This window comes from Elaeis guineensis, chromosome 2, assembly GCF_000442705.2.
Source record: "Elaeis guineensis isolate ETL-2024a chromosome 2, EG11, whole genome shotgun sequence".
Classification (NCBI taxonomy): domain Eukaryota; kingdom Viridiplantae; phylum Streptophyta; class Magnoliopsida; order Arecales; family Arecaceae; genus Elaeis; species Elaeis guineensis.
In genome coordinates, this window is record NC_025994.2 from 112,933,902 (window position 1) to 112,949,215 (window position 15,314).

Sequence of the window (15,314 nt, forward strand, 5' to 3'; positions counted from 1 at the left end):
TGATTTTTTTCTAATATATTTTATATTATTAATAAATATATTTTTATAAATAAATCATATATAATTTTGATATTATATAATCAGTAATTTTAGATTTTCGTAGAATATTAAATAAATTATTTATAAAAATTTTTAAATTTTTAAATTTTGAATCATGATCTCTTAAATATAATAATTTTAGATCAAGAAGGATCAGATCACTTTAAGATTCAGATCATATAAGTTGATAAAATTATGCCGTGAGAGGCAGGCACCTGACCCACCCAACCGTTGAGATCGTAGCGGAGGATGCTGCCACGCGAGGACCACCCACCGTTAATTACAACGAAACATGGGCGAAAGGAGTCGTTAATAGATCAAATCACCAACAAGTAAGACAGCGCATCGGCGAAGCTAGCGAAGACATAGCCGCGGAAAGAGCTACTTCCTATTTTTTCTCCATCTTAAATAGAATATCCGTAAAAAGACGAGGGCCTCTCCGGCGAAGGGAAGCAGAGATCTCGGGAATCGGTTGGGGTTTATCTTCCTCCCTAGGGTTTGTGCCCGCCTCTCTTCGATCGGTGGGGAAGAGGTTCCGAGCGAGGCTTGCCGGGATCTCGCCTCCCACTTTCTTGGTTGTTTTGTTCTCTCTGCTGGATCGCTTGGGCTGCAGCAATGACGGGCTCGTTGGCGAATCGGGCGACGAGCACCATGTTGATCGGTCCGGATTGGGCGATGAACATGGAGATCTGCGACATTTGCAATCGCGACTCTGGGTATCGGATTCCGCTGATGCTAGTTTTCTGTCTTTATTCCATTTTTGAAGTCATCTTTATATTTCATTTGTTTCGAATTTGGATCTGTTTGAGGCTTTTATTTGACGGTACTATAGAACGCTGGTTAATTCTGATTTTTTTAGAAGTGTTTTAGTTAAAAACCTGAGATCTTTTCGCAGGAAAGATGATAATTGAGGCTCTATTGCATCAGTTAGTAATCTGGTGGGATTAAGAATAGGTTTAGGATGCTTTGGTATGAAAATTAGATAATTTGAATCTATTATATGAAGAAATTTAGCCGGCAGCATTTTAATCTATGAAACTGAAATTTAGTGCATGGATGTAGGAGATGTTCTGCATCTGTCGCATAAGGTTGAGCTATATATGGAACCATTAGTAAATACTCAAATGTTGGGTAGAGCAAGTATTTCTCTGCTTTTCTATTTGTGAATCTTATGAAGATTAGTGCCCTGTTTGAGAGGCTGAGCTCAGCAAGATCTTCAGAGATTTTAAACTAATGCAATCACCATGTTAAGATAATATTATAACCTTGCTTCATGCCTTTGACATAATTGAGTTTCCTAAAGCGCCAGCGCCAATTGCTGTGTTCATAACCAAGGCACTACCATACAGGGGACAAGGTGGAGATGCACGTACAAACTACCTATGGAGTTTCCACATCTGCCACCCCCTTGGTTCTCATAATAACATTATCCACTCATGAGTGACATTGGTCCGAGCATCACTTATATCTGGAAATGCCTTAATACATGAGCTAATGGGATGACGTCCCAAAGGAAGTGGATGCTAGATCTGATCTCTGCATGGAATCTCCTATGTACCTATTTGGGAAATAGCATTATCTTATCAAGGATCATGAGAAATTTTAAAATGTACACATTTTTTTATAACAAAAATAAGACAAAATAAGGTCCATGAAAAGGTGACTTAAAAATAAGGTCCATGAAAAGGTTACTTACAAAAATAATATCAACAAATTAAGATCAAACCCTTTTGTCTTTATTGGTTGTGCATTTCTTTTCAATTAAGGGTATCAATTATATAATTGTTAATTAGTGTAATATTTAAGAAATTTGAATATATGTACTATTTAAAAAAGCAAAAATGTGAATAAAAGAGAGCTAGAGAAGCAAGAGGTTGGGGTGGGATAGAGATAGATTACATATTTCTTTGTTAGTTATGATGGAATTTGGTTTATCTAAGGAGGGAAATGAGATAAGGTTAGGGGTGTCGGGAGTGGGAAGTTATAAAAGGGAAGGCTAAGATAGAAATAGCGGCTATATAAAATGTAGAAGAGAGGTATAATATGAAGTAAGAGAAAACTATATGTGTGTGTATAAATTAGAAATATAGTTGCATGGATGTTGGAGATGCTCCATTGACTAAATGAAGAGATAGATAGGAAGCTGGAAATGTGAGAAAGTGGGGCATCTATAATAGAAGAGAAGTGTTGTGTGGGGAGGATGAGACATTTGACGTGAGCGTGCATGACAGAAAGAGGTGGGAACTATGAGAGTGAACTCGTGGGCAGCCCAAATTAACAAGACTTGCTCTCCGTTCTCCTTTGAAAAAAGGAAGTTTGTTCACATGGATAAATATTTTGTCTAATAAAGGAAAAAATAGACAAACTAAAATCATGGTAAGATATTGGTTTGTAAAATTATAAGGACTCCCAAGCACACATATTAAGTGGAATGGGATGGATGAGACTCGGAGATAGAATTAGTCCAGTGGAGTATATTACTTTTCCTTGTTGGAAAAAAGCAAAGAGATCCATTCCCAAATTGTGCATGCATGTTTATTGCAAGGACAACCTTCGCAATGTACTCTTGTAAGACTTACGTCCTAGTGATTTTGACCTTGCAGTTGATTCGACCACTACACCACTATATGAAGGCTCGAAACTAGTAACTTGAATGCATGCAGGTACAATGTTTTTTTAGGAAGAAAAAGAGAGAACATTGATAGAGAGAAAGAGGTGTAGAGCGATAAGATGAGATGCAATGTAAATTAATCATTTGTGGTGGGTGAATTGCAAATTACACTAGCATGTCATTAGAGAATCAACATTTTTTCTTACTTTACCCATGCCATTATTGATCGTTTCAAGTGTTGATCATGCTTGTCTGTACCACTCATAGACGGCTATTATCCTTAGCAGCATCAGTTGCATTAGTTGACATGCTACCCATTAAACCCAATTTAAATGTTTTAATTTAAAGAGAATTTTTCAAGTTTATTTATTTATTTATTCGTTTGCTTCAGTATAGAATGGCACATAGTTTAACACGACATGTTGCATGCTAGTTGGTAGGTGAATGGCATAAGTGCTGGCTCCAATATCTAAATCCTTGTTATTGATAAAGAAATAGTAAAGTTTTTGGATATAACGAAATGAAATCTTACCAAGGGCAAAAACGGTGGCGTCAGAAGGACTAAACTCTTGATTTTTGATATGGTATAGATATGAATTCAAATTCTCTGTGGCAGTGCTTAGTACAAATTGGTCTTATTAGGTTCGATGATGGGCCTCACACTTGTCTAAAAGTTCCTCTACTTAGCAATTCAGCATCAGTCTTGGAGAGTTAATGTAAACTTCTCTAACCTCGATGGATAATTTTTTGATTCGTTAAGCCAACACTATTTATTTAGAATTATTAGTTTAGATTGGTCTATGTAGGAAATGAATAATGTCCTTGGAAAATAGATTTACCACTTAATTAAAAACAAATTTCTTTAGATTGGCCGGTTTTGTACACTTCTTGGACTATTGTACATTTAGCTCTTCTTGGGTTCTTGTCCTATCATACCCTCCTTTTTTTTTTGTGTGTGTGTGTGTGTGTTCTAACTGTTAGTTTTGCTTTTTGAAATACTTTTGTTGTTTTATGCTGTGTCATATTATGTTGGAAACTTCACAACTTTCAAATTAGTGCACCCAAAGAAAAACAGTTGCTTCACATTGTGTCATGAGACTTGGTCTCCTGGCTTGGTACTGACAAAATCCTAATACTTACCTGTCCAAATAAAATCTTTGGATGGTCTGTTGCCCAATTCTTTACTTTTGGATGTTCTTTTGAAGCTGCATGTATCAAAATGAATTCCGCAGCTATTTGCATGCGCAGCATTTTCCTTATAAAGGTAAGGTGGGCTTTCTTCTTGTATTTTGAGTCCTCATCCCCTTGACATGTGTTCTAGTTTGCTACACTATCTGCAATCCTTTGTCTGGATATGCATGCAATATTACAAGAAAATATTGCCAGACTTCTAGAATTTTCTGTGGTCTAATCTGCTGTTTATTTTCTTTGTGATTGAAATCAAGATTTGTGCTTATGTAACTTTAGTTTCTTCTTGACATAAATAATAATGCAAACCATAAAAATCTTCTGTAGGCTTCTATTTTTTTGCTAATTTGACCTTGAACATGACCTTCAAAATGGTGGCACTGATGCACAAAGATTTAAATAATATATTTCATCTGTATAATTTAAGAGAATAAACATACTGAAACCTTTATCCTTCGTTCATGTGCTCTGCTGAAATGGCATCTGTTAATTGATGCTTTGTGATATCTAAAACAGAATATCAGTAAATTCGGTCTTCTAATATGTTTTTTTTTTCTTGTTTTTTGTGGGGGCGGGGGTGGGGGGGGGTGGTTGATTTTTGGTTTACCAGACAAGCAAAGGATGTTGTAAAAGGACTCAAAAAGCGTCTTCGACATAAGAATCCAAAAGTTCAGCTTCTTGCATTGACAGTGAGCACCACAACTATTACTACTAATTTCTGTTCTGTTTCTCTATTGGCATGTATTATTTCAACAATAATCTATTCTGGTGCTTGTAATTGCCATGAATCCTGTTTTTCTTAGTGGAATGTTCTTTGACCACAACTCTGTTTTCTGAGTCCCTTGACTTTATCTTTTGTATACATAATAGCTTGATCTCCTACTTTCATACTGCACTCTAGCTGTCCTCCACCTCCTGATCTCTTCATCCTTCTTAGTATGATTGTCGTTGTCGTCGTCATCGTCATCATCAAATTCAATCTTGCTAGAGCAACTTTAGCATAATATATTCTATATCATATGCTGTCCTTTTAATAGTAATTTATGATATTATCAGTTTTTTAAATGTTAAACATATATGTTATATTAGTTATAATGCATATGGCTTCTGCTAAAGATTTTAGGTATAAGATAAACTTTGAAATATTTTGACATGGATTTGACACTGATATGTCTTCCTCGTGGAATTCTTTCAGATTTATTTGGTGTATTTCATTTTTAAGGCAGATACTTTCAATTTCTCTATGTCAAACAGATCACTAATGAATTTAGATTGTGAAGGACATGCAATTCTTAACATGCACAGAAACATGGAATCCAACTCAAGAAGAGTTCCCTCTTGGACTCGTCCTTAGAGTCCAGCAATGTTGGAATCATTTTCTATAGAAACCTACGTTGACTTAAGCCTTTCAAGGAAAAATCTAATTAGGGCCTTATGGGAACTGAAAAGTTGGGAAAATTAGCTGCTTTTATAGTTTTGGGATATTCCTTGATATGTTTAATAGTTATATTTATTTTAGGTCGCTTCTTCTTATTAAATCAATACAAAATTTTGTTTCGATTGTATTCCATTTTGGCATCAAATTCGGGTTGCTAAGAAATGATAATTAGTATCTACAAATGTTATTTCTTTATATGCAGACTTTGCTTTTAGAAGGTATTTTTACATAATTGTGAAATCAATGCTACAAGAATTGCTGGTGTCCATGATAAATAAATGTGGACCAGGAGATCATGAGCTGATTGTGGTATTTGTAATTAGATTTGTGGTATTTGTGATTTAATTTGAATGGATTTGGACCTTTAGTGCAGTGAGAATGCTAGGGCTTAAATAATAAAAGCATGTGAGGACTCATATGGGTAAGTGCTTAGTCTTATATTGGCTATGCACTGGATAGATTTTGGATACTTATACAGGGCCAAGGAACCTACATAACACCTTTTAGTTGGTCTTTTTAGGTGAAGTCCTGTATTGTTACAGTAAACCTACTACGGAAGGATAGAAATTTGCCTTTCCAACCAACTAGTGACTTATCTTAGGGCATTTGTTTCCTAGAGTAAGGCCCACAAACTTGATTGGAAAGATTTCCACCTTAATTGTGAGGAAGCACCAAAGTCATCAAGAAGGCCTGTGATATTTTCTTTATGATTTATAGTACGAGCTTTTAATTTACTAAAATCAATAAAAAGAACTCAAGGTTCCTTGACCAAAGTAAGCCAACATTTTAAGAAATAAGTGGGATGGGAACTAGGTCCAAACGCCAAGCCTTTACTAGCCCCGAGGCCACATACATTGAGACCTTGGAGATTGTTCGAGAAAACTGGCGAGGCATCTTAAAATCAAGGCAAAGAGGGGAAAGCAAGAGGACACCTTGTTACAGCAAAGGATTAAATCTAACTATTTTATTCTTAGCAAAAAGCTAGGTATTTTAGTGTAAAACCATTGTCATTGTGACAAAGGCACAAAGCATTATCCCTTGTTATATCAGCCTATATAGCATTACTAGATGCCCTAATGCACTCATGGACTGTTATAAACTGTGCAAAATGGGTATTTATCATTAAGTGCATATTTGTCGGCGAAGATTATGCAGTATGATATTGTAATGTTATTCTGTTTAATGCACATATAAGCTTTACATTCCAAATTCAGACCAAATTAAAACCATGTTTCCATTTTTTCTGTTTTGTTATGGTCAAAATTAAGGCTGATTCAGCTTATGCCAAATGTCTAAATGCATGTTAGAATGTCATTCCTGAGAATGTGGAGAAGATCCTTGGTGCTGTTTCATTGTCTGTGAGGTTTCTTTAACAAAAATCCATAAATCCTGATCATCTGTAAAACAGGTTTTATGAAAAACAAAGAGGAGAACTGTTTTCCATAAAACTCACTTTTCATATTTTATAATCTGTTTTCCATACTCTAGCATTTTTACTTTTAATCAAGGTTTCAAAGATTTTGGTTTCAGCCACCTTGGTGTCAGTTGTGGACCTTTGGTCAGTTATGTCCAGAATAGTGACCTAGGATTATCAAGCATATACAGCTATTTGAAGCATCTGTACTTATTTGATTTATTTGTTCTGTTCATAGTCGTATTTCTTTAACACTTTCAAAGATGATAGCTAAGTACTAGTAAGTATCTATGATTTTATGAAGCATGTAAGGTTTTCATGAGTCAAGGGATGGGAGTTATTTTAGGATACATCACATGGATCTGGCTCATATATTGGATGCGATTGTGTCTAACGGTCAGATCCTTCCTATATCTAAGAATTTATTCTTACAGACCCACATTTAAGTGACGTCCAAATGCCATACTAATTCCATGCTCAATTGTTAGATGTGGTTACTTCCCACTAAATCAAAGAGTCTGGGTAACACTTATTTTAAGCATATCTGCTATGACAGGTCAAGGAACACAAAATTCTCAAGGAGGAAAAATACCTCTGTCAAGCATCTATGGTTATAGTTTTTCCCTTTTTTTTTTCTCATTGCAACACCAGCACCATTATCAGTTCCTTTTTATATTCATACTGTTGCTGCTGACTTGTGTTGCAAATCCCAGACTAATGGAGGCATGTTCTTGCTTTAACTTATACCAGCTTCTGGAAACAATGATAAAGAACTGCAGTGATATAGTCCATATGCATGTTGCTGAGAAAGATATTCTGCATGAGATGGTGACAATAATGAGAAAGAAGGTTTTACCTATTTGAAGAATAACGTTAATCATTATCTACCTTTTTTTTGTCCTTGATTCCTTTTGAAAAGTTTAAATTACCTCATTCTAAATCCTTGCAGCAAGCTGATATTCAGGTCAAGGAGAAGGTACTTCTGTTAATAGATACTTGGCAAGAAGCACTTGGTGGTCCACAGGCAAGATATCCACAATATTATGCAGCATATCAGGAGTTGTTGGTATGCTTTCAGACTTCTAATACAACTTTACAAGTTAGGGGGTGATAGATATGTTTACTTTTTAAGTTGTGGATCAGTCACTGCAAACTATCTTTAGATAAAGCTGACTCATGTCCATCCATCCGAGAAATGTTGCTGGGGTGGATAAAATTATTTTGACATTTTTTTTGGTAATAACTCATGTTAGATTATCATATATATATATATATATATATATATATATATATATAGACATACACATGTTCCTGAGGTTACCTTTTGTCCATCAGCATCTAGGAGCAGTATTTCCTCGAAGACCTGAGAGATCGGCACCTATATTTTCTCGAAGACCAGAGCTAAATCCTGATTATCAAGAAGAAGCGCCTGAGTCTTCTGCTGGTTCTGATTTTCCTATTCTGAGGTGCATAGTGTAGTTCCCCTTGCCCAATGTTTTAATTTGTTTAATTAGCATGTCATATGCTTTCAGGAGTGCAACATCAGCATGTGCTGCAACATAATTTGTTCATTCCATATAATATTAATTTGTTAAATCAAATTATTGTTACTTTCTGGGTTGTGACAGTTTGCTAGGTTGGATACTATTTTTGACACCATGTGCTTAAAGAATGTTCTTTCTTGAAGCCTATGAAGACTTCATCCACTTGCCATTTTTAGATGGCGGCATGTTATCATTTAAATTATTAAGTGATGAAATAAATTGGTGTTTATAGATTTTTAGGCATTCATTAGGTAGTGTTTGTTCATGGGAATATTTGTTTGAATACGCAAGTACTTTGTGCGGTGGTAACCTTGGATTTTTTACACTTTAGATAATTATTATCAGATAAGCCTATAGTAGATTTATTTGATAAACCACATTGGTCATCAAAGAGACCTTTCTCTCTATCAAAAGCTTACAGCTTATGGAAGTAGGGGAGTTGTACAAGTGAATCTCCTTGTATCTTAGGACTTACTAGATTAGCATTTCTATTATTGCATTCACAATCAGTGAATTGCAAATTATTAAGATGATACTTGTACATAGAGGAAAGAAGGTTGTGGTTTTGTTAATCGATACGAAGAGTCAAGGGAAACCCAACCTCTTAAGATTTTCGGATGGATTTGACTTGGTATGCTTTCAATCTTAATTCAAACTCAAAGACCATAATTCTGATCAAATAAGAAAGTTAAGGGATGAATATTCATGTTTCATTATGTTCTGAAAATTAACCTCAGCTTATGACTGAATGTTTCAACTTTACATGAACAGTAGAAAGCTAGAACAGAGCATGATGAAATTTGAACATTGCCATATCTGTTTCCAGTTTCAAGCTTCTTTTGTCATTTATAAGTTTTATTTCTGGCAATTTGAATGAGCTTTCATTTTCATTTCTCTAATATCATAAATTCATAATGTACAGAGTTGGTTGTGGGACAATGGTTATGGATTGCTTGCTGCACGATGGTCAAGTGGAAACAAAAGTTTCCATTTTGATGTGAAAATGATACAACCAGATTTTATGATTTGTTGCCTGTTTATATTTTGCATATTTGTCATGCCCCTATAAGAAATTTCCAACTTTGTTTATATTATTTGAATTTGTGGTAGTGGGGATGACCTGTGCCTTTTAAGCACTCAAGCCTGGTAAGTTGCAGTATTATGGAGGCTGTCACCTCATTTCGAGCTTTAGTTACTGATCACTATTAAATGAAATAAAAGGAAGAGTAGCCAAACCTACACTGACAGAATATTTTGCAAAGTTATAACAACTTATTAATACTCTCTTTTCTAATCTAGTCTTCTTAATATCACATTAAATTTCTGTAGATCTTAACTCTTTGTTTTATTCTGATTACCTTTGTCCTAATTATGTGTTATTTTTTTGTTTGTCTCCTTTTGGACATTCCTATGTTCGATGTGGTAAATTGACACTAGGTTTCTTTGTTCAGCCTTGCAGAAATTCAGAATGCCCGTGGTGTTATTGATATTCTTTCCCAAATGCTTAATGCTTTAGAACCTGGGAACAAAAAGGTAATCTCCGAAATAATGATGCTGATTATATTTTCATATCTAAAACTGGAGTAATTCTTCAGACTTGAATTTTACTTTTGACTAATTTCTGAATATGTTAATGCTACAAATCTTCAATGCAACTCGAATATCTGGATTGAAACATCCAACAATGGCTAAGAATGGGCTGTTGAAAAACCTCATACTGCAAAGTGCAAACACTTAACTCACATACTAGTATCTGGTTTATCTTAAATTAACTGAAGCCATTTGCATTGGTTAGACATGGACATATATATGTTGGTTCCCTTAGTTTTATGAACTCCAATCAATTAAATGCAAATTTTGTATGGTAGGCTCACATAACTTGTAATTTACTTGGTTTGCTAGGCAAGGCTGGCTCCCGTTTGAGGTTGGGTTGGGCTCAGCTCTGATTGTATTGGTTAGATCTCAATTTTGGACCAATATTTATTGGGATTGATTGGTTCTGGTCCAGCTCTTCTTGGTTTATCTTGGCTCGATTAGAGTTCAGGTCTTGGTTTGGGACCCCTGCCTGAGTAATGTATTTGAATTCATGTATTGTTGAGGTTCAGATTAGGTTGTGTTTGGGAAAGACTCAAGTCCATCTGACCCACATGCATCACATGTTCAACTGGTTATTGTCTTAAATCTGCTATTGGCCATTTTTTATTTATCTTAAGCTAGAAAATAGAACATATAATTATTTGAGATCCAGACCTAGGCCTGATTCTCAAACCGAGTCACTTACCGAAAACTTTTGGAAAATTGATTTGTACTCAGCGAGTTTCAACTACAGGATCTCGCGCATAACTTTCAGACTGAATTCAAGCTGACTTAAAGCCATTGAGTGCGTGGTTTAAGTGCCCAACACAGAACCAAATGAACTTTTAGACTTGGCCTCACCCAATATCCCTAGTGTTGTAATTTATAAAGAGTGAATCTGATAAAAGTAAGATAGATGGCTTTATATACATGCACAGACAGATAGACATGCATGCGTGCAGGCATACTTATATTTATACATATGTATGTTAACACACATTTACACATACAAGGCAAACTTCATCAGGAAATCTAACTTTATCAAACAATCTCCTTGAAAATATCCCCTTTTGAGTGAATACTTCCCTCTTAGTTCACAGAAGACAAAAAAGAACTGCTCCAACTTGAATTGCGAGTTCGTTTATTGATTTTTATATAGAAACTAATTTTGAACTGTATGAAACCATATTCATCCTCCCGTCCATGCACACATGCCCATTACTAGGCTAAAGAAAGGGTGTCCTAGTGCACGATGCTCCCACCACTCTTAGGTCTGGAAAGGGCCAAATGTATGCAGCCTTACCTTTGTGCATGGAGAGGACGTTTCAGTGTTTCAAACTTGTGACACCAATGTCACACTAGAGCAACCTTACCATTGCACCAAGGCCCTCCCTTATGCCCATTACTAGGCTGTGCATGCTACATATGTTGCTGGAAAGACCCTTTTTCAAGGTTTTGCCTCACCTCAGACCTGGACGCAACGTGTTCCAAATATGCCTTGAGGCATATGGTTGAGTCTATATAGAGGGTGACATAGAAGCTCATGCATGGCAGTGGTTGTCTCTCATACTATGCTTTTAATGGAAAAGCACACGGATAAGGTTTTAGTTTATTCTTGTATGACCTTTTCTGTGGACTAAAATGCCAAACTTAGGAATTGTCAATGCATCATTTACTCACCTTTGCACAAATCTTAGAGTATTGAACTAAAGTTTATCACAAATCATTTACTCACCTTTGCACAAATCTTAGAGTATTGAACTAAAGTTTATCACTACTTGATATCCCTTATTCAGGATTTTTCAACAACATAGTATTTGCAATGAAAGGAATGAAATTCTTACAAAAAAAGCCCATGCAGTCATTAAGCTCAAACGTGCCACTCATCCTCAACCTTGCCTTTTCAAATGATATAAGGGAGAACTTATGAGGCATAGGTTCGATGTTTTAACCTTCACACACACACACACACATACATACATCCATATATTTGTATTTATGTAGATGTTCCTTTTCCCTTGTGAAATGAAACACAGATGATCTATATGTGTCTAAATGGATGAATATGAGCATTTGTATGTGTATTACAGTCTGTGTATCATAAACACTGGAATTGGTTTACTGTTCTCAGGGCATAGCTAACTTGGTCGTGCCCTGTATTTTCTATACATTGTAGAACATGAGTTGATGATCCACATTGCTCCTCATGATTTGTGACATTCATAGCATTTCTAAACAAATTTTGTGGTATGGAAACTTGTTATCCATGCATCAAGTGATCACTAAATGGATAATTTTTCCATAACATAAAAAAGGCTTAGTTATTTTTTTATCGAGAAGCTATCGAACCACTTGAAATTTGGTTTACTTGTGTTTTGAGACATGCAAGTTAATGACATTGATTGTCACTTAGACAATCCATGATATTTTGTGGAATAGATTGCCTAGGAACACTAAAGCTGTCCCACATTTAATGAACAATATGCATATACATGTGGAAGTATGGACTGTCTATGAAGGAAACTCGCAATTATTATTTCAATTCTAGTATCCCAACTGTTAGCGTATGGTACTAATCAGGCCAACTCGATTTCTAGATTTCTACTATACAGTTTAACTTTGCAAGCACTGAGCCATGATACTGCTAATATTCAGGAACTCACACAGGAGGTGCTTGTGGACCTTGTTGATCAGTGCCATTCATACAAACAGAAAGCGGTGCACCTTGTGAACAAGACTTCGTAAGACCTCTTAAGAGTTATTTACTTGTCAGCATGTAATCCTTAAAACACAGCAGTTTGTAAATTACATTTGAATTTTTTTTCTGTTTTATTTTGTCAAGAATGTGATTTAATTTAATATTATATCCCTCTGAAAGGAAACCTTCCATTTTTCCTATGCTTTGTTGAAATAAGCACTTCATGCTTCTAGATAAAAAAAATAACTTTTATCCTTTTCGTTTTGTTTTCTCTTTTCATGTATCTTTTTTTTCTTTGGCTAGCCTTTCTGTTTCTATGTAACTCTCTTGCATTCTCTCTCTTTGAATTTTTAAGGGCTGTTCTATCTGCAGGCATTTTGAGAAAGCTGCCTCAAAATCAGTGTATATAGAACCATAGTTTTAATTTGAACACCTCTTTTTCGTTTTATTTTTTCTTAACATAAAACCAAACAAATTCAATATATTATGCTTTGACCTGCTGTGATATAGGAAGAAATCTTTTTTGCGCAATATTAACCTAATTGGAAGTCTGAATGAGATTTTGGTCTGTTAAAGTTTGCTAAATGGCTGTTTGCTGTTGCTTTCTAAACATTTATAGGGATGAGGAACTGCTTCGCGACGGACTTGCACTAAATGATGAGTTGCAGCGAATTCTAGCCAGGCATGATGCCATTCTTTCAGGAACTGCTGTTCATGCAGAGAAGCCAAAGACTCTTCAAGCACTTGTAGATGTTGATGAGTCTTCTGTAACAAATGCAGATAGCAGTGCACATACGAATCAAAGGTAGTCAATATTCTTTCAAAAACAATATTATTTATCGCTTACTCTAACAGTTAACCTGAAGTTACATATAAAATTGCTTTTAATGTGTAGTGGTCATTTATTTTCAATCTGATAAACTTCAATGCACCAAAAGGCAGGCTCTACTTAATATGTTGTTTGAATGACCTTCCTGTTGTTTTTTTTTTTGACTACTTTGCCTTTAACTTCATGGTCCAACTTTGGCCTTGTTTGATCAGGTGGAGGGCTTTGATTTTGTTCATTTCCAATTTCTCATATTTGCCTGAAGGCATAATGTATGTATTCTGTAGGTCCAATATGAATACAAGCACAAGTGAGCAGTCTCCTCTTCAGCAATTACTGCTACCTGCACCTTCAGCATCTAATGGTGCAGCAAGCTCATTAGAAATAATTGATCCTAACATGGACCTTCTTAGTGGCGAGGATTTCAGTAAACCTACATCTGAGAATTCACTTGCACTTGTACCTGTTACTGACCTAGTTGATGGTTCTGCCAGCTCTGGAACTGAGCACAACATTTTGGCTCTTTCCGACATATTTTCTCAAAACAGCAATAACAGCAACAAACCTACCAATGCTTTTGATTCTAATACAGCGTATCCAGCATCACAGACATATCCTGCTGTGGCTCAGCTTCAACTAGAACCCCAGCAGTCTACATATTATTCCAATGGAAATGTCCCAAACTCTGGGGTAGCTCAATATGAACAGGCAGCTTATATCCAAGGAACCCAATTGAATCAAGCAAATCCTGCATGGAATAGTCAGAGTTCTCATGGCTTGAGTTCCCAGCAGCAGGCAACATACAGTAAGTCTTCTACCCGATGCTGGACTATATTACTGCTTTTAAAATACAGTTAAGCCACAAAACATTCTATCATCAGGGGCATATCTGAAATCTCTCTTCTTTGGTATGTCAAATCCTGAAGTAATTGTCCATGATTATTTCTTTTTCCACATTTGCTAAGTGTGCTAACGGAAGGTTAATATTACTAAATCATGGCATGGAAATATTAAATTAATTGATATTGATTGAGATGGTTTTTTTTATTTTTCAGTTTCCTACAGTGCCCCCCCCCCCCCCCCCCCCACCCAACCTCTTAAATCATACAATCTATCTCAAATTTTCATTGGTCATAGCAGGGCGTAGGATCATTTGACTCTTTCTTATCTCAAGCAGATACAAATGATCAAGGTGGAGCTCTTCCTCTGCCGCCATGGGAAGCTCACACTGTTCATAATAACCAACCAATTGAGCCTCAACAAATGCAGAGTGGCCAACTTGAGGGAGGTATACATCCCCAGCCAATCCAAAGCAGCCACCTTGGAGGAATGCATCCTGGACTAATTCAGAACAACCAGCGGATTGGTATGCCAACCCCACCAATGCAGAGCAACCAGCTGGGAGGTTTATATTCCCAACCTATTCAGGGTGGGCAGTTTGCAGGCATGCAGCAACAACTCATGCAGGGTGTTCAGTGGATAGATTATGGATATGGTCAACAGCCAGTAGCTCAGTACTATAATCAGAGACCTCTGTACCCTTATGTTGGTCCAAATGAGATTTCTCAGAGAATGTATGGGCTTTCCCTGCAAGACAACAATAGTTACATGAATACAAACTCCTCTTATCCAATATCTACATCAACATTTAACAGTCAGCAGTCCCACAGACCATCAAAGCCTGAAGATAAGTTATTTGGCGATCTTGTCAGCTTGGCCAAGTCGAAGCAAAATAAACTCAATGGAAATAAATTAGGGAGCTTGTAAAATCAGCAAGCACATCCTATTATTATTATTATTCTTTGGATTGTTATTTTTATCATACCTTTTTTGGAAAATATATTTTTTGCTTGCTTATTTGTATGTTTATTCTGTTGTGTTTAATTGTGTACTTCTGGAGAAAGAAAACATTGATTGGTTGTAATTGGAAAGATCCATGCTTAGGTTAATTTGACAGTTCAGAGATGCTGAATTTCTGTTA

The 15,314-nt window shown here is 35.9% G+C and overlaps 1 protein-coding gene across 4 annotated transcripts; it reads left to right on the top strand.

Annotated features, from left to right (window-relative positions):
* Positions 1-409: 409 nt before the first annotated feature.
* On the top strand, positions 410-15,314 carry LOC105044309 (TOM1-like protein 9). 4 transcript variants are annotated; one of them, XM_073252787.1, is made up of 11 exons: positions 514-755; positions 4,449-4,527; positions 7,247-7,300; positions 7,441-7,539; positions 7,640-7,756; positions 8,026-8,156; positions 9,686-9,767; positions 12,465-12,550; positions 13,127-13,312; positions 13,621-14,138; positions 14,508-15,314. In XM_073252787.1, the coding sequence occupies exons 1-11, from the start codon at positions 655-657 to the stop codon at positions 15,098-15,100; spliced, it is 2,046 nt and encodes a 681-aa protein (XP_073108888.1). In that variant the 5' UTR covers positions 514-654; the 3' UTR covers positions 15,101-15,314. The 4 variants fall into 4 exon arrangements, with proteins under 4 accessions (XP_010920465.1, XP_073108888.1, XP_073108889.1 ...); XM_073252788.1 differs by having other exon boundaries at positions 14,511-15,314; XM_010922163.4 differs by lacking the exon at positions 7,247-7,300 and having other exon boundaries at positions 410-755; positions 14,511-15,314.